This window comes from Capronia coronata (genome assembly GCF_000585585.1).
Source record: "Capronia coronata CBS 617.96 chromosome Unknown acBCG-supercont1.4, whole genome shotgun sequence".
Lineage (NCBI taxonomy): Eukaryota > Fungi > Ascomycota > Eurotiomycetes > Chaetothyriales > Herpotrichiellaceae > Capronia > Capronia coronata.
The window spans coordinates 206925-233684 of record NW_006912896.1 but is presented as its reverse complement, the minus strand read 5'-3'; the positions used below and the strand labels follow the sequence as shown (position 1 = coordinate 233684).

Here is a 26760-nt window from a genome sequence, read left to right as displayed (position 1 = left end):
AGTAACATGGGACGCTCAATCCTTGCCTCCCAATCATCCTACAAGGCTTGATATCGAAATACGCATAGTTCCTGTGAACATCTAAGCAGCCTTGGGCGCCCTTTGCATGGATGGTTCCGTCGTGGGTTCTTCGCCCCTCCAGTCTTCTCAGCTCGTCTGAGTCGTCTCTGTCCAACAGAAGCGTAGTGCAATCAGACTTCCAAATACCTGTGTACTTAGTCAGCCTTCGGAGGGTCTCTTCACGAGGCGTTCAAGCCGTCGGCGACAGTCGAACCACGCCCTCCCCACTTCTATGTTTGCGATAAGAAATCCCCAGAAAGCACGGCTTGAGCATTTCTACCCACGCCATGCCCCTTGTCCACCAATAGGAGTCATCTCAGATTGCTTGTTCGGGTGTGAATCGAGACTTCTGGAGAGCCACGTCGGTGCCCACTGCCAGCGATAGAGGCGGAGACAAGGGCGTTGACCGCTGACCAGGAGTAGACCCTGACCCTCAACTTGCTCTGAGCCAGTCCCTGCGTCTTGCAGAAAGGGCAGCAATATGTTGGGGAGGGGGCCATAAGCTCGCCGACGGCAACGGCAACGATGGCGCGTTCCACAAGATAAGGACCAGTGTGGATCCATCGGCAGATCGTCCCTTGGGCACCATTTGGGGGAACACTCAGACAATTAGCCTGATCTGGCTCGGCCCGGTATATACAAAACACCGGATTAGGAAATCTTGGATATGCCGGTCCGGCCCGGTGGAGGGGGATTGCCAGATTCGGCAAACCCGTCTTGTTCGACCAACGAACAGGCCCGAAGACCCTGAATAGGTGAAGCCAGTGAGTGACCCTTTAAAATGGTGCACGCCATGACCAAGGAGACTGAAGAACTAGAAAGCTTGACCGGTCTGCCTGCATCTTGCATCTTGCATCTTTGTGACCTGACCTGACCTGACCTTTCCCCATTTCACCCAAGACTCGATATCTCAATCAGATATCGACCTGTCTCATCTCGTCTTATCCTGAATTTGCAAAACCACAACCCCCAACAATCTGATCAACCATGCCTTCCGCGGTCACTGAACCCAAGGTCACGGAACCGCTGTACCCGGCGTACCTGCCCACTCGTCCGGAAGGCTACTCGCTCACAGTCAACGTGCCGCCATTCGAGCAGGTCGAGCCTGGCACGCGCGCTGACCCTGCGAAGCCCGAAATCTTCACGCCCGACGCCAAGATCAAGAACATCACGCCGCGCATCGGCGCTGAGATCCACGGTGTCCAGCTCAGTCAGTTGTCCAAGGAGGGTCTGGACCAGGTGGCTCTCTTTGCTGCCGAGAGGGGTGTTCTTGTCTTTGTAAGTTTGCCTGTCTTCTCATTTACCTAGCTACCTAGCTACCTACCTGGCTGAATGGCTGAATGGCATACACTATTCAGCCATTCACTCGTGTTCGCTTGAAGAAGTAAAACCATGACTGACTGTTTTTCCCCTTGCAGAGAGATCAAGACTTCAAAGACATCGGGTTTGCCAGACAGAGGGAGATAGTCTCCCACTATGGGCCTCTGCACCAGGTGAGTAATGAGCAATAAGCATTCCGGGCCACGGCAGTGCCAATGCTGTATCCTCCCCAAGGGGGTACACGTACGCACGCCACTCAGGGGAGGAATCTACGTTATTAACTTTTGTGTCTTTCTACTTGTTCTAGCACCCTTCCATGGGCTACCCGAAGGGAACCAGCTCCGAATTCCACGTCATCTACGCCGACGAGAAAGTGTAAGTGTGCCAAACAAAACATCCCCTCCGAGGAAAGAAGTCCGAGGAAGAAGTCTCCCAGGAAAAAAGTGTCTCCCTATTTCGCTCAGGTCTACGCTGACCAGATGTGATGGAACTACTTTAGTGGGAGCATCCGTGACGTGATCGGACCCAAGACCTCGTATGAGCTGTGGCACATTGATCAGACGTTCACGCACAACACGCCGAGCACGACCTTCTTCTGGGTGCTTGAGACCCCGTCCGACGGCGGCGGCGACACGGCCTTCACGTCCATCACCGAAGCGTACAAGGCTCTGTCGCCGACGTTCCGCGAACGGCTGCACGGGCTGACCTGCACGCACTCCAACGTCGACGCCATCGAAATCACCCGCCGCGGCTACGACCGCGTCATGAAGGAAGAGGTCAAGGCCGACCACCCGCTGATCATCGAGCACCCGGTCACCAAGGAGCCCGCCATCTTCATCAACCTCACCGCCATCAAGTCGATCAACGGCATGAAGCCCTCCGAGTCCGACCTCATCCTCAACTTCCTCAACGACCACATCCGCTCTCTTGACTTCAGTTGCCGATGCAAGTGGGAACCCGGTACAGTGGTGATTTGGGACCAGGTACGTTTTGGCAACCCACCACCCCGAAACGGCGGGACTCTCTTGAGAGAGTGATGACAATGACGCTAACACCAAGTGCAGAGAACTGTCGCGCATTCCGCCATCCCGGACTATGCTCCGGGCTCCAGGCGTCATATGGTGAGAATCGCGCCTTACGGGTCAGAACCCAAGGCAGCTCCCCTGAAGCAAGAGGATGTTTCGAGAGAATAGATACAATATGTTTAGAAGCCTGCGGACTGAGAAGTTTTCATTGGACGGTGCTATCTATGTCAATTGCCATTTTCCTCCAAGGAGAACCCAATATCTGGGATGAAATCAAACTCATGTAGTTGCAAAGGCATCGACCCAAATATTTCATCGAAGCTTTCGATCGGATTCCCCATTGCCGAGCCTGCTCCCTGTGCAGAAAAGCCCATGCTGGATTCCGATTGCACGGTCATGTCTCTGTTGTAGGTCTCGGCGGGGAAGGGGGACTGCGACGATAATGAGGCTGATCTCTTTTGCCAGCGTGATTCCCAATCCTTGAAACGGCTGTAAGAAAGAGTTGTTTCACTCGTCGATCTCACAGACGCGCTGCCGACCCCGATGGAATTGTTCATTCGGGTGATTGCCTGCTCCAACGCGTGTATGATCGATTTCTGGCAACGAGAGACGCCGTTGCCCATGCCCATGGCCTTGATGATCTGGAGACCTGCGGATAGGGAGTGGCGGATCTGGCTCCCTCTGTCCACGAGGCTGCGCGCCAGAAGCACCAGTATCGCTGCTCGGCAGGAAGTAAATTCCACTCCATATGATGCACGCGCGAGGCCAACTCGACTCTGGAGCAGCTGACACAGGTTGATGATTTCCAACGCGGCGTGTACCGAGTCTTGGACCAGGGTGTCTCTGCCGGAAGTCATGGTAGAAGGCGAACTCTCCCTTTCTGATAACGCGTTACTGTGATTGACCAGCAGAAAGGGACGTCCGAGGAAAACGCGGGCATGCCAATAGTGCAGATGCAAATGGATGTTCAGCCGCAGCGCTGACGTTGGCAGCTTTTCGTTTGCCACGTTGACGATCTTGGGGAGTTTGTCTCCAATGCTGATCAGTTTGCGGCGCAGGGCAAACAATTTCATAAAGTGCACAGCACTGTGCGATTTCCGTAACAGGGATCTGTGGAATGGTCAGCAAGTCGCTCTACCTCGAGATGGATCATGGAGCTGGGCAGCAGCATACAGTTCGTCGGCAATGTCTTCGAGTATGAGGGTGATCTCGATAAGCATCGCCTCATTTTGGAAGTTTGCATGTTCATCATTCCGCAGTTCGGGAATGTCTCTTGGCCGATCGACGTCAACATCGGCAGAAGACAAAGTTCTGGGGTGACCGTGATATATGAGAGTACGCCTGTGGAGGAGTCAGCTATAACTTGTAAGTCGTGAGATGCGCTGGAGAAACCTTACTGATAAAGTGTATACAGCGACCACCAAACTCTCTTTCGGATTTCAGCCGTACGAGGGCTGAGAAGGGACTCTGACCTTCGATGCATGCCATTCTGCAAAGCAATATGAAGCGCCAGTCCGAAGTAGGTGTATGAGAGCCTCGCCTCGTCAATCGGCATCAAGTAGCTTGCCGTCAGCAAGCAGGCTTGCATGCTCTCGAACGACCCTATTGCAATGATGACGGGGAGTAAGGTGCAGACCTGCTTATAGAAGGTATGACCCAAGCTGTCTTCAGAGAAGTAGATCTTGGAACGGGAGCCTCTTGTCATTTCCTCGACCGAGATGCCAGACTTCATGTGGGCAAACTGGGTGCCGGTGGCCAGGATCATGAGAATCGAACACACTGTGGGAATGTCATCAGTCGTCAATCGCGACGGTTCGTTGTAGCAGATATCTATCCACGAGTACATGGATTCTGCGTCGGCGTGGTAGACGTTGCTCCTGGCGTAGGTAAAGTATGTCTGCGTAAGAAAGTCCGCTATCTCGCGCGGTGGGAGACACTCGAGGCAGGTGCGAAGAGAATGTAGAGAGAGTTCCAGCTTTCCTGGCTCTGGCGGACTCTCTTCAGATCCGGCGGGCTCTCTCAAGTCCTGCAATCTGGTTAGAACAGAGCTCCTCTAAGCCGATTGGGAGGCGTTACTTCTGTCTCGTTCACATCCATCCTCTCTGCAATCGTCTGTCCGATCTTTTGAGAGAGATTCAGCAAAGAATTCTCGCCGGAATAGGCTTTGCATGATTAGTTCCGTTGGGTATAGGGGCTTTAAAGCTGGGCACGCTGCTCACAGAATTTGCTCGGAGAGAGAGCCTTGACGGTGAAGGTTTCTCCATTCATCTCGCATCGGGTGTCTCCTGACACTCCTCCGAGCATGGCATTGGGGCCCAGGGATGTATGGTCTGAATCCCCGAGGGAGTTCGCCAGAGAAGAGAGATCATCGTCGTCCAAGGGCTCCACGTCCACATAGTGCGACAGAATCTTGCGAAAACACGACACACGCTCAGCGTCAGACATTCTGCCGTGAGGTCAGTAGGCGTACATCTGCGGACGGGTCAAGAAGGCTGCGATTTACCGTTGGTTTGGTGTCGTTCGCATGCCTCGGGTGTATGAGCTCTGCGGTTTGCATTCTCGATGTTCGTGGACACAGCGCAGACAGGGCGTGCCCCCCTCGCATCGTTCTTTCTTTCTGTGACAATTGTCGCACCTGGCATAGACGACTGATTCAGCAGTATTCGTGTCGTGGCTTGCAGGGACATGCTTACGCTTGCCTCGCTCTCTTCCTGGGCTCGTTCAAGTTGTCTGTCGTCTCGGCCACCCTTTTTCCAGCGAGCTTGGTCGCCCCGCCTTTTTTGGTCTGGGGAACGACCTCGATGAACTTGATCTTGCCGGCCTGGCCCAAGGTAGACATTTTCTGAATGGTGGGGAGATGTTCTGCATGGGAGGTCCTCTACGCGAGGATTCTGCTCACTGTATCATAACTCATAACATGATGGTCCGACCAGGCCAGAATACCAGGTAATCTAGATACAGCGCGGACCGGAACGTCTCTCGTGTCTTAGTCTAAGCCGCGTGAGGAGAGATAAGGGTTCAAGCTTTGAGTGCCTGGTTCTAGTGACCGCCCCGTATTTCCGGCTTCAAGACTCCATTGTCTGATAAGCGTTGCTTCGACCCAATTATCACAGCCTATTTGGATCCAGAGTGGGTCAACCCGGGCAACGCATATCTGGAAGCTCACGTCTTTCGCCCGTAGACACGAGCTACCTGCAACACCAGTGCTATTTGCTTGAAGCCATGAGGTTTGCGGGTTTCTGATATCCATTCGGCCTTATTGGCGCCATCAACCAGATAAGCAGCAAAACGGTACGATCTCCGCTGGGGTTTCTTCCAGCTCTTCGGCACTGCCCCCAGATGGACGGCGATCGGGGACCTGTCCGCTCTTTACGGATGGTACAATTGTGATAGCCCTCGTGCATGATTGCTACCTTTAGGCGGAGGTCTGCCAAAACAACACGAACAATGAATGGCTGTTGGGAGTTGCAGCTCTTCTCGCCAACGGCTTAGCCATTCACGTAGATTATTATTGGGGTGAATGAACGTCTGGGGAATGGATGGTATGGTTCAGAACAGAATCATGAGCTAATCTATATCATCAAGTTCTAAGTTGTCTAGCTAAGTGTCTATGTACACAGTATGTGGCATCCGAGCCAGGGACAATCCGAAGCCCGGACTGTTCGTTGATTTGCAGCTCAAGCCAGCTTGGATCTCAGGTTTCTTTCTTGGGCAATCACACCGTCCGAGAGCAGGCGAGTATTACATTGGCTCATGGAATACCACCCAGCCATCTCCAGCTCAAGCTCTTCTGACCGTCGACCAACGCCGAGGTTGGGACATCTTGAGGCTTGAGCTTGACGCCCTGGATCCTGTCCCTCCTCATGTTGTCAAACTTCATGTACAGGCCGACGCAGGTGGCAAGGATACAGCCGAGGCCGGCAAATCCACCCGAAACCGCGGACGCCATGGTGTATTGGGGAGCATCCTTGTCGAGGAAGAGGTTGGAGGAGACCAGACCCATTGCATTAGCAGTTGCGGCCAGGGTGGCAGTGAGGAGGGCCCGTTGATTCTCCTCGGGGGTGTTGTTGGCGTACCAGGAAGCCAGAAGAGGCGAACTGACGAAGCCTCCGCAGCAGATCAGGAAGCAGCAGAAGTAGCCCACTCCAACGTGATGGGCCACGTCGACTGCAGCCAGCACGGTGAAGCCGACAAAAGTCATGCACAGGGTGACGGCGATGTGCAGCGCCCGGTCTCCGGTGTAGTCGGACGAGAAGGCGGCAGCCACCAAAAACACGGCTCCAACCAGGTTGGGGGCCACGGTGTACAGGTTCGTCTTGATGGTGGAGTAGCCGAGGCTTTGCACGATCTGTGGGAGCCAGTTCGAGAGCGAGAAGTGAGGAATGTCCACGCAGAAGCCAATGAACATGTAAAATGGCCACATGCGGTCCTCCACGAAGACTCTCATGGCTTTGCGGAAATTGAACTTGACGTCGACCGAGGTGGACGAGCCCTTTGCCATGCGGTGGTAGGCCAACTTCTTCTCGGCATCGTTCAGGAAGTATGCGGTTGCAGAGGACGTGGGGAGGATGAACCACGCGAAGATCCCGGAGAGCACAGTGAGCGCACCTGTTTGGAAAGCTATGTTAGCTGCTTGTCCCTTGCTACACCGGTATAATAGGATACTGACCTTCTATCAGGAAGAGATATTGCCAGCCTTTGAGAGGTCCTGTCGTGATTTGGAAGACTCCATAGGAGATCAAACCCGTGAAGGCACCCGCGGCGACCGACCATGCGTAGAAGATGCTGAAGCGCGTTGCCAGTTCCTTTCGCGTGTAAAAAGTCGACAGGTAGTAGATGACACCGGCGAAGAACCCGGATTCGGCCATGCCCAGGAACCACCGTGTGGTGACGATGCCCCCGAAGTTGGAGGTGCCAGCACTGATCATGGCCATGGCGCCGAACATGATGGCAGAAGCCGGCAGGACACGGGCTGCTCCGAATTTCTTGGTGACCAAGTTCATGGGAGGCCCGGTGAGGACGAAAGGCACATAGTACACAGACTGCATGATGTTGTATTGGTTTCCGACCAGATGAAGGTCCTTGTCCATGCCGTCGGTCTTTGCATTACCCAAGTTGCTTTTGTCGATTGAACTGGTCGAGGTCAGCTTTTGGCTCCCACCGGGTCGTCTCCTGTGAGGGTCTTGGACCACTTACTTGAACAGATACATGACCGAGAGAGCTGGCATGATGTACCAGTCGAACTTCTGGAGCATTTTCTTCTCCATTGCACGGTCCACGATGTAGATGTCCTCAACCACTCCGACGACCTCGTCCGTCCCCTCAGTGACGGCCACCTTCTTGACCTCCAGCTCAGGTCCTGACTCCGAGCGTGATTCAACCTTGAGCTCGGCCATGTTTGTGGTTTGTGGTTCTTTTCTTCTTGCTGGTGGTTCGACTGGACTGCTGATGGTTTCAATCAAATTACCAGGTGGTCTGTCCAGGGCAACGGCTCTCCCTTTTGTGTGATATTTGAATGAGGCTCATCGGTCTCTCTACAAGCCCAAAAGGGTGAAATCCTGGCCGGCCCGGACAGCCAGCATCCGCTATCCCTGGTCGGCACCTCAATAGGGTATGTTGTCGTTGCTTATCTGCCTTTTCCAAGCTACAAGATGAGCTGCATTAGTTGCCGCTGTCCTGAGTGGCTGAAAGATAGGACATCTCCCGTATGTTACCAGCCAGTTCATGGCCCTAGTGTCGCAGATCCTTGATAAGACAACGAATTGATGGGAGATAAGGCGGTGTTCTGGCCGAGCCCTTTCTAGGCATCAAACCTATAAGGCTAGAGCGGTATGCCGGCACCTCGAGTGCCGGATGTGATTTTACCCAATTCGGCAGATTCCCAATTTGAGTGCAGGAGCTCATAGCTGATTGGTCCAGGAGAACTCTCACAAGTACAGGCCCCACATCACATGGATGCATGTTCTTTTGAACAGCACGCCAACTGTATCTACACCAGCGGACTGTAGAACCATTGTGGCAAAATCAGAGAGAGTACGAATTCCCTATCAGAGTCGCTATCTTCCAGCTGAACCGTCATACCCGGCCTACGTCGTGGTCGGGCCCCGGTGAGACTCGCGAGCGAAGGAGGGCTTCTTGCCTTCGGTACAAAGACCGTGAGCCCACGCTGGACCGGCTGAGATCAAGATTCTAGACGCCTTCTCTGATGAAGAATGAGATGATCCAGCAGATATGTCTCGCAGAAGGGTCAGCTGGTGGAGGATACGGTAAGTCGATGGCCAACCAGTGGCCGGCTGAAAGAGACAGTGAGCAGATTCCGGACGGTGGACTAGGCTCATCAAGATCTGAGCAACAAGACAGAGATAAGGGAGGGACTTGGATGACTTCGGTGGCAAGTCCATCTCGATTGTGAGAAACAATGTCCACAAGAAGGTCCATCCGATTGGGTTTATGCTCAACGCATCGATACTCGAGGGCAATCGATGGACGGTTCACCAAGAGCCATGATGGCAAGTCATCACCAGGTAACGGGCTGTCCTCCGTTGCCCCTGAAGGCTGATGGACCTTGGTCATGAGCACATTACGATTTGATCACCTGAGGAAAAGCAGTTCTATCAGCATGATCGGCGCTCACCGGCTTCTGACTTCTGTCTTCGCAGAGAACGTTATTGTCCAAGGCTTGTGCCCCAAGGTGGTTTGTTATAGGATGCACCAGAGAGCAGGAATGAGCAGTGTGGCTATAGCCTGTTGTGTTAATATTGGTGATCCAATCACCCGTGATGCAATCTATAGGAGACTACGGTCATTCTTCTGGTCGTCTACCCCGTTGTTGGAGAGTCACTGTAGATAACTGACCTATCCAACATGTGCATCAACGTCGTACCTTGCGTGCTGCCTAAACATACAGACACCTTACTTTTCTGGCTGAAGTTCAACCTTTCTCGTTCATCAAGCCATACTCCCCTCAAGGCTCTTGTATCTCCTGTTTGCCGCGGCTACACGGAGAATAGCACACAGATCTGGTTTCCTGGATGCTACACTGGCCCGGCTACCTCCACTTTCTATCTTTTCATGGCATTGGCAGCGGTTTCTCTGTGACTCCTGATTCAAGAGCATTGTTCTGCATGCTATTGATCTTCCTACATTTCACCCGATGTAGTGTTCACCTCGTTGTGACTTCAGGATATGTCACCTCGCCGTCACTGGTCAGGGAATCGAGATTCGATGGTCCTGGGTGATTATGAGACCCTTTGGGTGTCGTGGCTGACCATCCAGTGCGCCTGCTCCACGTCCTTTGGCCCAAACTTAACCAGTTCTATCTATATCCCATGGATTATGTGCAGTGTTGTCAGGCTCGACTCATATGTTATCTGTATGAGAAAGCGGATGTCACCAGTTAGAGAGCTTTGGGCTGTCTGATGCAATAGCTTAATACGGGAGAGATAGGTGACCAATGAGGACAATTTCAATAGTTTAGTCATCTAGTGGCTGCAACTAAACGCCATCCAGAATACTAACCATACTAACTAACCCTAATATCGCTCACTGACTAATATGCTTCTGGTAGCATCTCGGAAGCGGGATCAACTGTGGCCGACTTCCATGACACCGCACCCCTTTTTGCCCGCTGCTTACTTATCGGTGTTTACTATCTACGACCGCTCGTCCTTGACTCCCCGGAAACTCCATTGACTAGAACAGAATCGATGCTGGATGTTACAAATGCTATGTGAGATTGTTGTTGTCGGGGCCGAAACCTTGCCCGGCCGACCGCTGGGATTAGTCAAGTGTAACAACCATCCATCCCGTCTGGGGTTCAACACATTGGTAAATGGAACTGGTGGTGCTATATAAGTATTCTCAAGATCTCTCCCCTACTAACATGTCTGGCTCGTATACTCTTCCATCATAATACAATTCGGACCACAGGTTGTCAATCTGAGAGCCTACGATTCAATCTCAATACTTCCCCACCACGACCACCCAACAGCAGCAAGGACAGATATATCCCAATCCCGAACCCCAGACTGTACACCACACTCCAGTTCTTACCAGACCACCACCGTTCGAAATGGTGTCATACTCCGACATCCTCGTGAACAATGAGTCTCTAGCCTCATCCAGCGGCGGCGGCGGCGGCCCTGTCGCTGTAGTGGTGGGCGGGACAAGCGGAATTGGCCTAACAACCACACAAGCACTGCTGAAACACAGCTCCAGCCCAACGATCTACCTAGTCGGACGGGACTCCAGACGCATTGAAACGCTCATTGCCGAAACTTTCCAACCGCTGAATGCAGCGGCAACCCTGATCCCCATCGTCGCCGGCGACCTGACACTGGTGCGCAATGCGCAAAAAGCTGCCGACGCGATCGTGCAGCACGCCACGGAAACCCAAGCCGGCGGAGACGGCCGAACTCCAGCCCGAATCGACCTCTTGGTCATGACGGCAGGCTATCTCAGCATGTCGTCCAAGCCGGACTGGTCGCCCGAAGGTCTGGAGCGATTGATGGCGATCCGGTTCCACGCGCGCATGGCGATCCTGCTGAAACTTCTTCCCTTGCTGCGTCGAGCCCCTGGACCTCGTGTCGTGAACGTGCTCGCGGCCGGTGAAGAGGGACCGCTGAATCTCGACGATCTGGCCATGACCCAGCCCAAGACATACGGTCCGTTGTACGCGATGGCCGCTGCGGCCAGTATGTCGACCCTGTTTCTGGAGAAGGTGGCCTCGTTGCCGGAAAACGGCAATGTCGTTTTCCTACATACCTTCCCTGGCATGGTGCCTGATACGGGGCTGCAGATTCATCATTCGTTTCTGTTGGGGCTAATTTACAGATTCGTCAAGCTGATCAGTGGGCTCGTCATGAAGACGCATACTGCGCAGGAAGCTGGCGAAAGGACTTTGTTTGTTGCTACGAGTGGACGCTTTCGGCGGGTTCAGAGCCCCGAAGCCGCAGCGGGGACGCTCATCCAGCCTGGGAGTAATGGTGTGCTGGGGAGCGGCATGTTCTTGGTGGGAGAGGATTCGGATGCTATTCCGGATGGGGGTAATGCTGAATTGAAGAAGTTGAGGGAAGGGGATGCTGCTACGAAAGTGTATGAGTATGCCCTGGCCGAGTTGGAGCGGATTGAAAAGTCGACTTCTTGAAGTCAAAAGAAAGGAGGAGCAGGAACAGGTGAGATTGGTGAGATTGGTCTATTCGGGCGGTCGCGCAGAGTTTCATATCTAATAACCAATTTAAGAACACAAAGTCACCAATATTTGTCCATCGCTTGAAACCATAGTATTTTCAGGACGGCTAAACTTCGAAGCATCAGCCGCCGACAGCACGAAGATTGTGTCCCCTTTTAAATTCCGGATCGAAGGACTCCATCGCTTTCAAGGACGTTTTGCACTGCATCTGAGGATGTTATTAGAAGGTTGTATATATATGCTCAACCAGTCAAGTCTGAACGTTTTGCCAGGACTTAATGGCGTACACCCCGACAACGAATCTGCGGCATCGAATCTCCAGGATATGAGCTTGGTGGTCGGTCCTCCGAGGTTGTCGAGACTCGATAGTACGCTCGTCATACTGTGTCGAAAGCACATTCCCAAACTCCGAGATGTGACGTTGGGTCAAAAGAAATCCTCGACGGCAATACAGCCACCCCGATCCCCTCTCGGCGTTGCGACATGCCTCGACCTATCCTGCACTCCAAACTTGACTTTGACTGGCAGAGGCTCTTTCCTTCCAAGCGGCAATGACAGTCTAGAGGTGGATTTCCACTTCGATTTCGCCTTTCTCCCGGGTGCTGACTGCATGCTGGCCAGTGATGTCGACGACAGGCTCAGCATGTGGTTGAAGTTCGTTCCCACAAGCTCCCTGCTTCCATTGTCTAAGTCGAACTGCCGGTTCCATTGACCTGTGCACATGTCCTGTCCTTGTTGTTCGTTCGCAGGCTTGTCGGATTCGGCGTCCATGCCCGTGGCTGCTCTTGCCTTCTCACTGATTCTGAGAAGGTCGCCCCAGCCGACTAACCCGCCGTTTTCGTCGTATCCGGGGACATCAGGTGAGAGATCGAAGATTGGACGATTCCATTCGCTCATGGGCGTGCTGGTCATTGGAAAGGACAGCGTTGATATTGTGTGATGGCATCGTGGCCAGCGATCAGCATCAGCTGGATCTGTCGCGGACACGTCGTTTAGCTGTCTGATCGGAACAGGTCCCGGACCCTGGGCACTTCGAGATGGTACCGGTGCAGACCTGGCTGGATCCGAACTTGAACTCGCGTCAACAACACATTTGCAAAGACTCTCGTTGCTTCCTATTGTGCTGGTTTCACACTGGCACAGACTTTCGGTAGACGAATCACTTGACGTAGGCGAGGAGCTTGGCCTCTGTGTGCATGTTACAGTCTCATTGGACGAATCCCCGGCAGAATCGTCGGCTGCGCTGCGACCACAGACAGACTCCCTGTCTTCCATCATCTCTGAGACTAGAGTATGAGCTCGCAGGCGTGCTACACGCTGAGAACTCGGATCGAGGTACTTTTTCGTCCGAAAAGCGTCCATGGACTTGTCCAAAAGTACGAAGTCATCGGTGACCACTGGCCGACAAACCGATTGGAGGACGCCAGGAGGCGAAGTATCACGAGGCGCTCGCAACCGACATAATGAAGGAAAGCCTCCGTGCATGATTGACAGCGCGAGTTGTGTGTTGGATGTGTGCTGGACGTCCGGCACTGAACCATCGCTAAGTAGATCTTGTCGATGACTTCTGATAGACCAGTGACTCGTCCCGTGATTGTCCGAAGCGAGACAGGCCTCCACCCCAGGACACAAAATGTCCCAGTGGAGGGATCTCAGCGACTTTGAAGCCAGAATAGGTTGAATGACAACCGGTCCTGCTTCCACAGGTAATGAAGGTGGGACATCTGTCTGCAAAATGCTAAACTTAGTCAATCGATCCAAACTTGCCATAACCTTTGACAAGGTAAGCAAACTCGTGATGTTCTGGTGCAAAAGGCAAAGCTTGTCGATCTTTACGGCACATGGACTCGAAGCCCATTTGGTCAACCCGGCATCTGTAACACCATAACATTCTTCAAGACGTAACGAAGTGAGGGGCGGCAGAGAGAGCAAAGTTTCGTCGTGGAAGTCATCAGGGTCGAACGAAGAGACACAGAGATTTTTCAGCGCCGGTAAAGAATGCAGCACGTCAACAAACAGATCGTGTTCAATCACACCAAGGCTGCCAGGTGAGCATATCAGAAGAGTCTCAAGCAAGTTCCACTGTTCGTGGTGGAGGGCGAATTGATATCTCTGGTCATGGTCCAGCAGACCTGGAGGGAACTGCTTCTCACATCTTGCCTGGACATCCTCGTTCTCGCCTATTACCCAGACGTGCTGGCGCAATTTGGGTCTTGTTGACAGAGCATGGGTTAGACGATCAAAAGTATGATTGTAGAACGGCACAAAGCCAGTCAAAGCCTCCAGGTTGAGGCATACCATGACGACAGACGCTACCGTGCAGAGATACGCATCGTATTCTGGGTTGGGGCTGCCATCACAGAGGTATAGTGGGATATTTGGATCTGGAACGTGAATTGTCTTGACAATGCCGGCAAGCAAAGGCCTTTGACGAAGCGTTGCCCGAAGTCGAGTTAGTCGCACGGCAGGGCGTAGTTGCTGTTTTCGAAGCATGGTCCGGTTGTCTTGTCCAACAATTTGAATGTGGGTGTATCTGAGTTGGTCAGCACTGGACGGGATGCATGTATGGTAGGGGATTCACAGTGTGTGTTGAGCAATAGAAGACCAACTCCTGCAGGTGAGCTGAACCGACACGAGATCCCTCATATAGCAGGTAGTACATGAGGGCGAGGAAGGGTGTAGATGGGCGTCTCTGAGGTCTTCGAGCGCGAGGCTCAAAATAGATGATGGTAATTGCATCCAATCCACTCCGCTTTTGGGCGGTAGAAGGTGTGGTTTGGGCTCTGATTTCACATGCCTTGACTGCATTGACGAAGGCAGTGACTGTGTTCGGGCGTCTGGTGCACCCTTCCTCGCACTTCTAGACGGCAGATTTGACGAAAGCTGTAATAGAGACCTGGGAGCGATAGGAAGTGGTCGCTCATCGGTGGCTCGCACAGCAGCTGTTGTATTGATCTCCATGGCACTGGATGCTAGATATAGCCTCGTGCAGCCCTCGGCCTTGAAGGCTCGCGAGGACCGTGAATCAATAGAAACGGGACAGAAGCGACATGAGATGATATCCCACGAAGTCAAACACCCCAGGCCGGTTCGTTAAATGAACCAGACGATGAGTTGGACTGTCAGTTAGACGCCGGCGGACCAAGGCCGTTGTGTCGGCCGAGACAGCAATCTAGGCGCGACAGCGCTGGACTAGCATAATGGTAGTCATCAGTCGAGCAATGATAAGTCTGGTCTGAAGACATCTGCGCAGCATGTCAATACAAAAACAGCACGCTGTTGGAAGGGAGAGAGAGAGGTAGAAGGCCAACCTGCCAAGTTGGAAGCGAGTCTCCAAGAGAGTTGGAATGGCGTCAATTCGCAGCCAATGACACTGGAGTATCAGCAGCCACACGGGCAGTCCTCAGTCTCTGTCAAGTCTCACCATGATAACAACCGCCTACCATACAGAAGAATTCACTGGGAAGTCCAAGAGAATAACAAGGAAGTAGACTGGGTCGAGTTCAGAAGTGCGTAACCGAATAGCAGTATCGCCAGTTTTAATGATCATGGTTTATCCACGACAATCTATTTAAAAATGACATCCCTGGCTCACCATGCTGTGCGTGCGATCCCCCAGGCAGTGCCGCTCAGCAAGTGGTTGGGAACGATTATGCATAAAAGTTAACCCTGCGCACGTTAGTATCTTGAAGACTAGGAGGCATCCAGTTGATCCAACTTACGTGTCTTTCTTCTTCGCTTGCACCTCGTTGATGCCGTCAACGAAATGCTCGTGGAGGATTTTGGAGTGTCCTTTGCGAAGTGCAATCATCCCTTTCAAGCCAATCGTCAGTGACATCCTCGTATCGAGCCTGCCAGGCAGGATCGGATCCAAACTTACCTGCTTCCACGCATACGGCTTTCAGTTGTGCACCTCCCATTTCGTCGGTCGACCGCGCCAGCTCTCCCCAGTTGATATTGCCCTCGTCGATGGTCATCTTTCGAGAGTGTATCCGAAGAATTTGGGCCCGTGACTCTTCGTTGGGCAGAGGGAACTCAATCTTTCGGTCCAGTCGACCGGATCGGAGCAAAGCAGGGTCAAGAACATCGATTCTGTTGGTTGCGGCAAGAACTTTGATTCTCTCGTCCGAGGCAAAACCATCAAGCTGATTGAGCAGCTCCAACATGGTCCGTTGCACCTCACGGTCGCCGCTCTTTTCTGAATCAAAACGTTTCGTGCCGACAGCATCCAGCTCATCAATGAAGATGATCGACGGGGCCTTCTCCTTCGCCAACGCGAAGCAGTCTCGCACAAGTTTGGCACCATCACCGATAAACATTTGGACGAGTTGAGGACCGGCAAGCTTGAGGAAAGTGGCATTGGTTTGGGCGGCACACGCACGAGCAAGAAGGGTCTTGCCCGTCCCGGGTGGTCCGTACATCAAAGCACCTATCCAGGGGAGTCAGCATGTCCAGCGAAGACGTGAATGGAGTCAAACACACCTTTAGGGGCCTTGATGCCAATCTTCTTGAACCTCTCGGCCTCTTTCATTGGCCATACCACCGCCTCGACGAGTTCTTCAATCTGTTTGTCAAGACCACCGACGTCGGTGTACTTTTCGGTCGGCTTCTCATCCACCTCCATAGCCTTCACTCTTGAATCGTACTCGGCCGGCAACGTGTCCAGGACAAGGTAGGAGTCTTTGTTGACGCCAATAAGGTCGGCAGGCTTGAGCTTGTTGTGATCCACCAGGCCGATCAGCGGAAGGAAGATGGTTTGTCGAGTACTGGTCTTGATTACGGCCGATTTCCCTACTCGAGTGGCATCAAGATCGATGTTGGCGCCTTCCTCGGCGGCCTCGGCGTCGACATCCAGATCGAGAAGCTCGACGACATTGCCAACGAGGTACGGTAATTGTCTAAACATGCACAGTTAGCCACCCAGTGTGCGCAGTCCCGGGCGAGATCCACGCACCTATTCTGCTCAATTTTGTCCAGATTGTCCTTGATCTTGTCCTTCATCGTGGTTTCTTCGTGCTTCAGCCGTTGAAACTCGCTCTTCAGAATCTTTAATTCATTCTCAAGTAACCGCCGGCGGTTGATGATGTCTCTGGTATTGGAATGGAGGACTTCCTCGTCGATGTAGTCTTCTTCTTCTTCCTTCTTGCCGGCCTCTGCATCTTTCATCTCGGCATCCTTTGAGTCGCCATCAGTGGGCTTCTTGTCCTTCTCATCATTGTCCTTCTTGTGTTCTTTCTCATCGCGCTCCAAGTCATCGAGATCTTCGAGGGTGGACATGGTTGCTGGCGGTGGTCAGAGAGATCTGTGGCTTTGGTGCAGAGGGGGACGGCGGTCAAGAGGTGAGACGGGGTAAAGACCGAACGATGTAGATGATGGAATGGCAATCCTGGTGAAAAGCTTGAAATGTACGATGGCGGACAACTTGAACTGATCAGGAACTCAGATGCAGTGCAGCTCGCAATGTCCCCCAGTTCAAGTTGGTGACAAACACTGGCCAATTAGTACGACTGACCACTGCTAGTAACTGCCACTGCGGCGAACCCGCGCCTCCAGCCTTGGCACTGCTTTCACCGCGTCACTCGTCGCAGCCTGGCCTTGTACTATCTAGCATTTATTACCTAACCTACAGGTGCCTTGTCCTCATGCTTCCACTCTCCAGATTTCTTGACCTGGGCCTCCAGAGCACTACCGTCAAGGGGATTTCCAAAGTCTACAAAATATAGCGTGTGCCTTACTATCCTGCATTCCAAGAAGTGTCGCGACAGTCTATCAGGGTAAATAGCTGGTACCCCTTCGAGCATCACAGCAACTCGGCCTCATGGGAAAAGAGATGACAACAACTCTGTGATATTGGCCGACATGCCTGGCTTCTATCTCTGGCCAACGATACCATTCTAGCTGCGTCTTGCGTCCTCTACACCACGCTCATGGCACCAGCCGCCTCGTTTCACATGACTAATTACAATAATTGAGAAGCCAGCAATCTAAGCAGCGATTGACCACCCCTAGGTTAGCTCGCTGATGCAAACCCCTCCTGCGTTGCCATGTCTTCCAGCACGCGCTCGTCCGTCGAAAAAGCTCATAAAGCAAGAATAGCAGCAAATATGCGAAGAAAGCACGTTGAAGCCCATGCGTGGAGCTACCGCCCACTTGTGTCAGAACGCCCATCAGAATACACCTCCCCCGAAGCCGATACTTTTTGTGACTTTTGCCTAGTTGGAAAGCCCCAGGCACCACCCACCCCGTCGTGAATGTATGTCGAATAGAAAGAAAAAAGGAACCGATTCTATCACCTCGAAAGCTGCCCGCTGTTTTTTTAGATGCCGAAGGAAGAACTGAAAGCGCGAGTCGTAAAAACGTCGTTAAATGAGCTCGATTAGGAAATTGTTGCTTGTTTGAAGCTGCTCAAAAAGAGACCATGTTCAATGGCTCCGAACCCAGCACCGAAGCCATGTGGAATTTCTTGGGAGCGGAAACCGACAATGTAGAACATGACCGAAAGGATCGTGGCATTCAACAACTTTTGAACCACGCCACAATCGCTGAACGCTGGAAGGGTGAATAGTTTTTCAACCTGCGACCGTCTGCACAGGATACCCCGTCTGGTTGAAGTAATAGTCGGACTGTTTCGCGTGGAGAGAGCTGTTGCAGTTCGCCCCGTGCGGCATCCAGTTGGCCGCTGTTAGGCCGGTGGGATAGGGGTATGTCTGGCCATAGACAGGGACTTGGGTACGTGGAGCCGAGTATGATGACGTAGCGCCCGAATGATAACCCTGACGACCATATGCGGCTGGACCAGTAGGGGCGTAAGACCACGACGGGGTGTAGTAGTCAGGCGTCGATGGACCGCTGTGAGGCGCCGACGGCGGCGAATATTCTGAGATGTAGGGTCGAACCCACCGAGTATCGAATTGGGGGCCTTGTTGGTACTGAGGTGGAATGGGACCCTCCGGAGATAGAAGCGGTTGATGCTGGATAGAGTGACTGCGACGAAGATTTGTATCGAGAGGGGCCAGCTTTTGCATGTCCTTGACTTTGGCGAGCTGGGTCTGCTCTTCGTAGGCATGCCAGTGTTCCACCCACATGAAGAAGCCTTCGTCTTCGTCGTACATCATCCCGTGGATTTCCCAGTTGAAGTCGGTCAACCACTGCAATTCCATCATGTTCAGTTCATGCACAGGGATGCTGCTGACTTCGGCCCACGATCTGTTTTGGAAGGTGTTGTCGTCGAGAAACTTGCTGCCCAGAAGGAGACAAGTGGTGAGCATGCGGTAGACAGTCCCAGAGGACGAAGTCGACTGGCCACGTTCGTTGACTTGCTTCATTCGCGAAGACAGGTAGAACAAGCCCAGCATGATGGTGGAACTTGGTAGACGAGTGGAAGACAGAATTTGAGAGACGTATTTTCGGAATTGCGAGGTCGGCGTAGACTCCGGCGTCACACTGCGGAGGGAGTTAGACATCATACGTCATGCAAGTCAGAGTAGGAAACTTACAGTTTTTGGGACATGTCGGCGACGAAGTTGGCCATCAGATCCATGTCATAGTCCAAATGTTGTGCCACGCCTCCGGTAGGCTTGTCTTCCTTTACTTTCTTCTCGGCATGCTGCGGCGCATAGTGAGTCGTGTATGGATCCAGAGCTTCGGGCGCCCGGATGGGAGGCAAGATAGGTGCTCCAAGCGTGGTGTATCCGTACTGAGCGCCAGGCTGTCCGTAAGATTGTGAATACGGGTACTCTCGCGACGCGAGATGCCCAAGACGACCGACCCGCCCGGTCAAAGGAGGCTGTTGGGCACTATAGGCGGGAGGAGCGTGATACCGGTCATTGTATTCGCGCGACGAAAGAGAACGACGACACCCAAATCCTTGCGAAGAATAGAACCCGTGCTCCGAAACCGCACTCATCGGAGTGAGGTAGTCGGGCTGATACTCTGGCGGCGTAGGTGGAAGGCGGGAATGCTGGCCGTTAGGGCCCCAGCTATGATAGGAAGGCATTCTCGATGGACGAGGCAAGCAGCACAGACAAGCCAAAGCCCTGAGGGTTGTCAGATCCAGAAGCTCCGGGGTGAAGATGACGAGGAATCCTTACCGTCTGCCTCTGCTGAACGCAACAACGCCTTGGGCGTTGATGCCGGAGCTTGGTAGCTGATATTTGGCCCTTACTCAGAAGCAGAGCATGTGTGAACAGGCAGACGATCCGAAATCCAGACGCCTAAAACCTGACGTGATGAGGCAACAAGGTGGAGTTTGGTGTACAGTAATTCGGGCGGCTATGGTGGTGTCGACAAACGACAGGTGGTGTACAGTTATGCCTCGCAGTTGCGATGAGATCGGACAACGGGAGATTGTAGGACAAGACTTAGTGAAAAGCTCGTCGGAGGAGGTGCGAGCAGCGGTCGCGGTGCGGCAGGGAAGGCTATGTCAGAAACCTCTGTCCGGAAGGCAACCTGCAGGATATGATAATTAGAATAATATGTTCACAACAAGATCAATGGAATGCTCGGCGAGGCACTAAAGTGATGGAGAGGTAGGTGCATGGCCGAGAATGACCAGGGAAAGACATACCAGTTGGTTGTTCACTCCAGATGCGCACTGGCACTCAAGGAACTGAACGTGTTGCAGCACTGGCAAGAAGGACCGTCGCAAGTTTGTTTTTCTGTAGGAAGCTGGCAAGGAGGTGGTGTCGTGATGGATTTTCTCTGAGGAGCGTGGACCGATAGAATATGCCAGTGCACCTGTGGCAACACAGCCACTACTAGGAGCCAAGGAAAGAGTCCGCAGCCTGCAGGTTTTCTTTGCCGCTCGGGACGCGCAGGTGCTTCGTCAAGAAAGCCTCAAATTGGCCACCGACACAAAGGAAAAAAGGCTGCCTGGGCGACGAGGAGGCGCGGATGGTATGGCGAAGCACGACCAATGCGTAGCCTGGCGACGATGGTGCGGCGGGAAATTGTGGTAATCAAGCTGACCGCAAGAAGTCGGCACCACTCGACAGGCAGGCGTGGGCCCGGGTCCGAAATTACCCAGTGCGAGATTCTTTCCACTCTGCAATGGCCGAGAATAGTAACGGCACCAGCAAGACGTCGGCCGGCGGTCAGAACTTGCAGGTGGCGTTGAGCAGGAGGAGAGGAGGAGGATTGCCGTAAAAGAAAACAAAAGGATAAGGTTGAGGTAGAGGAGGAGAAGAAATGATGAGGGTTGAAAAACGAGAGGGATGAAAGGGGACTGAGGGAAAAGAAGACCACGCAGACGCAGGCGCAGGTGCGGGCGCAGAGGCCTGAGGAGCCCAAAAAGCCAGACTGTGAAGCAGTGCACTGCAAGTGGCTGCCAGTAGGAAGTCAGGCGGTGGGTGAGGGCTTAACGATTGACGGGATGGCGAAGGCGTAGGCCACGGCTAACGGGTGACCGCACGCCTAAAAGGGGATGGGAGGCGGGCGGACCAGGAGGGACGAAAAGAGGGCCAGGGACTTATGACAGGGACTAAAACCGGCCAGTGGCCAGGGAATGGGAAGGATGCAGTTGGGAGGGGAGGGAATGGAATGGGCAGGCGAGGTAGGCAGCGAATAACAAGAAGCTGATGGGGGACGGTAGACGGGCTCCTTAGGCTACAGACGGGCTTGTCAGTGTGTGACGGGCGTACTGTGGTTACAGAGTGAGTGGTACCTGTACGTTGGGTGGGAGGGAGAGGCAGTTGCACTCACACAGCTCTGCACTCAGCGCTCAGCCAAGAGGAGTCGCGGGCTTACAGCTGCAACTTGACTACAAACGCCCATCGCCCGCTATTAATCAGGCTCTAATGTCAGCCACCTAGGACTAATTCACTGATGTCTGGCAGTTGACTTATGGATGGGGTGGAAAACATGGAAGGGCCAGACCCCTATTGAAAGACTCAGCCGATTGCTACATATTAGGAGTGGCTACGAAGGGTAGAGATTTCTGCACCAATCAGGGCAGATGGAATGAGACTGGCCGAACTCATCGGTTGGCTGTCGGGTTGCCTTTGGAGAGGCAGCACTAATAATAATGAATTTTCTCTGCCAGTTCGGTACAGCGTGTCCGTTGTCATTTATGGCTACGGAATACTTGGTTGGAGAGATTCTCATCCATCACATCTCCTCTTAGCCCCTGACTTGAATACTGGAAACCAGTAGGATGGCAGCGTCAGCAATCGGAGGCGTATGACCGTACTACGTGTAGGTGAGAACTGAAGTGCACGAGAATAGCTCAGCTGTGCTAGTGGTTTGTCATCCAAGTCACTGCCTCATGTGCCTCAAATACGCGCAATGTTTGCTCCGATCCGCGCGAGCACCGGCTTGGCCACTTAGTGGGTTACTAGTAGTACTAAGTTATGTACCTGTACTACTAGTACTACTAGCTACGTATTACTAACCACCACCCACTACTAACTGCAGTGGTAAGGTCCGTGAGGGACGATGCCACCGACCCTGGGTTGTTCTCTTTCATCGGCCTCTACAGCAACATCATGCATGAAGTACTATCTACCTAACGTACCTGTGTATAAAACAATAATGCCTACCTACAGGGCCGCCCTTCAGTCCATCGTCATCTCTGTCGTCAAATGGAGGAAATCGTGAGTTTGGCCTGGGATCATCCTCTATCAACCGTGGCCGCCCTGCATACCGCCATCGCATTATTTGGGGCTCATCAATCGTATAGACCCTGCCATGACAAAATCTGCCTTCCGTTGAGCACAACTTCAGCCGAGAATACCCATATTTTCTGAGACCTATTGAAGTTCAAATGTTCAAGACGCTTGACTCTCGGTCTTTGCCTGCCGCCTGCCACATTCCCCGCTTCTCTCCGTCACTGATGGCGACGGTGACAGGTAGAAATGAGCTCCGACTTCTTGTAGTCTGTATCATTCGTACGCATGGCACTTTAGGACTTCTCCCCAAGCGTGCAGCCACTTCCATCACCACGCATCGATATGCATCAAATCCTCATGGAAAAAGTCAACCTCAAGACACATTACCCTAGTCCTCGACCAGAGACACCCACTTCCTAAGGCAATCTTGCCGCCAGATGGGGCCTGGCATCTTCGTATTCTACGGTCAATGATGAGGACTATCTGCCTGGCCATCGGACTTTCTGGAACCACTAGTATGAGTGATGCCTATCCCCGTCACCCGCCTCGGTCATGGTTGATGTCGTCTGCATGGTTCGGGAGAATAGGTACGTGTATTCACCATTGGTAGAGAGGTATGTGACGTAGGTACAGGTCCTCTTGGGTGGTCTGAGATGGGATATGTGTTCGGGAGGCATATACCTTGTCATGAGGCCGGCCCGATGAAGGGGCGGGCAATTCTGGTCATACAGTAATTAATAGAAATAATGCTTGCTGGCTCTACGGATGTAAGAACCCTTGCGGAAGATGTTTGGCGTGCGACGACATCATTGTCTGTGCATCAGTCTCATCTTTGGCATGTGCTGTCTCTACACTACCTACCTAACATAAGGTAGGTACCCTGTACCTCTGCTCCTCCATGGCCTCCGCGCTTGTAGTGAATTGTTTTCACCTAGAGTAATAGAACGCAGTTCAATGCTTCGTTCCAAGGGGTGACCAGGCACCTGGCCGAGGCTGTCTAAGCACTGGCGCTTTTCATAGCCCACCAGATGCCGAGTTTTCAGTATGAGCCTTAGAAGCTATCACATTATGCAACCTCTGATGAGACCCTCCTTAACCATCCAGCAGTCACCTCGATCCTGGCAGCAGCCTCATAAGGGAAGTCGGAGATGCTCTCAGTAGGATCAGTCGCCGCATGAGAGAAGCTCCTCAATTCGGTAGGAGTGTGCGCTGACCGGGACGGAAGCCACGCCATCTTCGCGCGCCGTCGTAGTTGTATTCGTGCGAGCTGAGCTACTATGCGTTCGATGGTGTGTAAGCCCTACTGGCAGGCTGCATGTCTGTCGTGAGCAAGCGAAATCCGAAGACGTGGGTTTCCATTGTGGGACATGGTCGAGGCAAGGTTGACGTGCGGTCGTCATATCATCATTTTCATACATTGCACACCGTGCCGCCGGATGACAGACCGTCTGATAAGTATGTTGGGTTTGTCGTTCACTTCCGGTGGTTGAACCAATCGACCGTTGACACAAACCGTGCTCTGAGTCCATCTTCCTGTTCAGTATGCCACTTTCCGCGCCATTCTGCCTCCCGTGCCTTGGCTTCTTCAAGGGCATGGAGGCAGTCCGCCGGGAGCTCTTCCAGGATCGTGGCAGGGAGTGAAGAGAGACCCTCGCCCTCTTCGGTGGAACCAGGCTTGCCGAACCAGGATTCGGGCGCCGATTCCAGGCAAATGTCATGAATGCGAAAATTCCGACTGTAAACAGGGTCCAGGGGAGGCAGTTTAGATGTCTGCTCTCCATTGTCGGGGGGATTAGAGTCGTCAACAACCTCCCATCGAGCATGGGTAGGTTGCATATGGCCAGGCCAGTGCATAGCATTCGTATGGATGTCATATACGCCATTCAAATTCTCCAGACGCGCTGCTGTCAGCATCGAATTGAACCGGCTGTAGAATGGGGTCAGTAATGTCTTGCAGTTTAAGGAAAGTCACTTCCTACCTAGCTTCTCTTGCATGTTCGAGCATCCAGTTGTCGCTCGTCACCACAATCCTCCGTCTCTTTGCTTCCTGTGATTTGGCGTTCGGCAGCGGTACACTCGGTGTGTTGGTGTGGTACACGGCACTGGCACCATGCCATGCAACGTATTGGTTGCGGTTGTAAGGTTCGCCTGGAGGCGGAACGCGATCTTCTGGAACGGCCAACTCGCCCTCGACATCTCCCCGTTCTCGTGCTTTCTGTGTCTCATAGTCGTCGGTCACTTTCTTCCCTCCGATCACGATTTTCGCGCCGAATTCCCGAAACACTGATCGTGCAGTAACCACACCAATCGCACGACCTTTGTAGGAATGGGGTATGAGGTCTCGTTCAATGAGATCTCGCTTTTCGTCGTCGTCAATGATGATCTTGTAGAGGTTTGGGTGCTTCTGAAAGAACAGATACGAGTCGCGGAAGCCAATGCAACGCGCAGGCTCGGTGGAAAGCATGTAAAGTCTGTCACCTCTTCCCAGAATGGTGAACGTTCGCACGCGATACTCTCTCCCGCCTAAAAGATGCCCGTTTCTGTCCACTTTTTGTTCCCCTTCCGGATCATCTGGTAGTTCAACTTCGTCATTGACTATCTCCATCGGATTTCCGTCTGCGTCGACAGGTGCTTGCGACGGCCTGGAGCCGCCTGCCCGATACTTGGCCCACCTCCCACCTCTGTGGCCGCGGAATCCGCCTCTTCGCTTGGGAGTGCTCACTTCGGACGCAGCGTCGTTGTTCTCGTCGTCTGAAGCCGCAGGCATGGAACGTTTGGGTGGTCTCCCTAACCTCCTTCTTCGTGGAAGAAGGGATGACTGTCGGCCTGAGCGTCGAGGTGTCGCTGATCGTGAAGGTTGTTCCGAGTCTCGTGAAGGGGTTGGGGCCTCCTCGGCATCGTTTTCTTCCTCGTTTGTGCCATCAGCTTCATCTTGTTGTGGTGTGCGCGCTTCTGTGTGTGTGGCATCTGGCATTTCCTCGTCCTCATTATCCGATAAATTGGGGACGGGAGTTCCTGTCGAAGGGTCAACAACCAGTACAAAGTCAAAGAATGAAATTCTCAAAGACTCACGCATTGAAGCCGCCGCGGCCTGTGCTGCAAGACGCGGACGTCGAGGCATTATGAATGGGAAAACTGGACTTCCACTTAGTACGCTGGCTCTACTAGACTGCAATTCTAGGAAAGCTGTGGTTCGCAGGGGTAGGGAAAACGCGCTTCGCGCAGTGAAGCACCGCAAAAGTACAATCCCACTTAGGGCAGATCATGATGCGTCAAGGGTGGAGTGCTGCGACGTAATTCACGGCTTACGGTGGACTACTACTGCCGAATAACGCTATATGTTCTTTATCGCCAATATTTAGGTAGGTACCTACATGTAGCCTTCCGTTGCCTAGAGGTTCCATGGCATGGCAGCGTCGTCAATTAATACTGGCGTTGGCTGAACATCCTATGAACATCCTATGAACATTGTGTGAACATTGTGTGAACATTGTGTGAACATTGTGTGCCTATACGAATATGTTCTGCATGACTCGCACAATTCCTGCAGGCCTATCGGCACTGATCGGTGACCGCCATGTCTCCAGGATCTATTGTCGTGGTTCAGCCTTGCCTTCGCCATCGCCATCGTGCCAGCCATTTTGGGTCCTCGAGTTACACGACAGCGACTATTCCAGTACTTTCGTGTATCTCACGAGCAACCTATAGATGCATTTCAGCCTGGCCGAAAATAGATGGGCATTCCATGCTCGAAAAGCCTTTACCCATGGCCTGTTGTTGGCCGGAAACAATGGCTTGCTGGCGAGCGTCGCTCAACGGGCTCATTCAACTTATCGAATTGAGAAATCATAAAGAAAGAGGACGCATATCAGTCAAATACTTTAAATACTGAATTGAACAGTTACCGTCGATGTCTGAATATGCACCGTCAAGCAGTCAAACTGAGGGACAAGCAGGCTGCATCGGAGTATGATGGAGTTTATGCGACCTACATACCCACCGAGGTAGGGTAGAATACTTACTACCTATGAACCAGGACTGTTGGCCTCGGGTACGTATGTGTTAGATGTCAATCAGTTCCCTGCCAATGTATGGTGATGCAGTTGTGCAGGGCATCGCACGACGGCACCGAGCTCGAGATGGTGGCTAGGCTGGACGATAATACGTACTGATCTTGCTGCGAGGTAGCACCTGCCAAAACTACCTTACTACGTACTAGATACGTACCTTACTGAAGGGCAAAAAGAGGCCTGCCGACAAGCACATGCAAACGGCGGCTATCGCCTGCAGAGAAGCTTTGAAGGCCTAGCCTCGAATCGCGCATCCCCCATCGATTTTGAGCTTGAGCCACCACCCACCAACCGTTCGTTGTGCCAGTGCTCAACAAGTCTGTAAACGGACGTCCAGCTGGCCCGGACTGCTGCTTCCCGCTGGCTCTCACATCATAAATTGCCCAGGTCCCGAGATGACCAGGGAATATCGATCCAGTTGGTATTGGGACTCCCAACGGCGTGACCGAGTACATCCGCAAGGATTGAGATAGGATGACGTGAATCCTGGA

General features: G+C 52.9%; 8 protein-coding genes across 8 annotated transcripts; 2 read left to right on the top strand and 6 right to left on the bottom strand.

Annotated features, from left to right (window-relative positions):
* Nucleotides 1–1047: 1047 nt before the first annotated feature.
* On the top strand, nucleotides 1048–2573 carry A1O1_04644 (uncharacterized protein; the record flags this gene model as incomplete). The annotated part of the gene is made up of 5 exons (XM_007725535.1): nucleotides 1048–1338; nucleotides 1479–1553; nucleotides 1688–1755; nucleotides 1880–2363; nucleotides 2445–2573. 5 exons carry the CDS (start codon nucleotides 1048–1050, stop codon nucleotides 2571–2573), a joined length of 1047 nt encoding a protein of 348 aa, XP_007723725.1.
* A 59-nt stretch (nucleotides 2574–2632) lies between these two features.
* On the bottom strand, nucleotides 2633–4850 carry A1O1_04643 (uncharacterized protein; the record flags this gene model as incomplete). Its single annotated transcript, XM_007725534.1, has 5 exons — nucleotides 2633–3515; nucleotides 3579–3746; nucleotides 3803–4431; nucleotides 4482–4567; nucleotides 4625–4850. 5 exons carry the CDS (start codon nucleotides 4848–4850, stop codon nucleotides 2633–2635), a joined length of 1992 nt encoding a protein of 663 aa, XP_007723724.1.
* Nucleotides 4851–6156: 1306 nt separating this feature from the next.
* A1O1_04642 (uncharacterized protein) lies at nucleotides 6157–7801 on the bottom strand (the record flags this gene model as incomplete). The annotated part of the gene is made up of 3 exons (XM_007725533.1): nucleotides 6157–7013; nucleotides 7075–7538; nucleotides 7602–7801. The coding sequence occupies 3 exons, from the start codon at nucleotides 7799–7801 to the stop codon at nucleotides 6157–6159; spliced, it is 1521 nt and encodes a 506-aa protein (XP_007723723.1).
* A 2675-nt stretch (nucleotides 7802–10476) lies between these two features.
* Nucleotides 10477–11550, top strand: A1O1_04641 (uncharacterized protein; the record flags this gene model as incomplete). Its single annotated transcript, XM_007725532.1, has 1 exon — nucleotides 10477–11550. One exon carries the CDS (start codon nucleotides 10477–10479, stop codon nucleotides 11548–11550), a length of 1074 nt encoding a protein of 357 aa, XP_007723722.1.
* Nucleotides 11551–12021: 471 nt separating this feature from the next.
* On the bottom strand, nucleotides 12022–14088 carry A1O1_04640 (uncharacterized protein; the record flags this gene model as incomplete). Its single annotated transcript, XM_007725531.1, has 1 exon — nucleotides 12022–14088. One exon carries the CDS (start codon nucleotides 14086–14088, stop codon nucleotides 12022–12024), a length of 2067 nt encoding a protein of 688 aa, XP_007723721.1.
* A 1225-nt stretch (nucleotides 14089–15313) lies between these two features.
* On the bottom strand, nucleotides 15314–16872 carry A1O1_04639 (26S protease regulatory subunit 6A; the record flags this gene model as incomplete). Its single annotated transcript, XM_007725530.1, has 4 exons — nucleotides 15314–15408; nucleotides 15476–16024; nucleotides 16078–16493; nucleotides 16550–16872. The coding sequence occupies 4 exons, from the start codon at nucleotides 16870–16872 to the stop codon at nucleotides 15314–15316; spliced, it is 1383 nt and encodes a 460-aa protein (XP_007723720.1).
* A 1292-nt stretch (nucleotides 16873–18164) lies between these two features.
* Nucleotides 18165–19591, bottom strand: A1O1_04638 (uncharacterized protein; the record flags this gene model as incomplete). Its single annotated transcript, XM_007725529.1, has 2 exons — nucleotides 18165–19038; nucleotides 19092–19591. The coding sequence occupies 2 exons, from the start codon at nucleotides 19589–19591 to the stop codon at nucleotides 18165–18167; spliced, it is 1374 nt and encodes a 457-aa protein (XP_007723719.1).
* Nucleotides 19592–23672: 4081 nt separating this feature from the next.
* On the bottom strand, nucleotides 23673–25320 carry A1O1_04637 (uncharacterized protein; the record flags this gene model as incomplete). Its single annotated transcript, XM_007725528.1, has 3 exons — nucleotides 23673–24126; nucleotides 24179–25214; nucleotides 25272–25320. 3 exons carry the CDS (start codon nucleotides 25318–25320, stop codon nucleotides 23673–23675), a joined length of 1539 nt encoding a protein of 512 aa, XP_007723718.1.
* Nucleotides 25321–26760: the final 1440 nt, after the last annotated feature.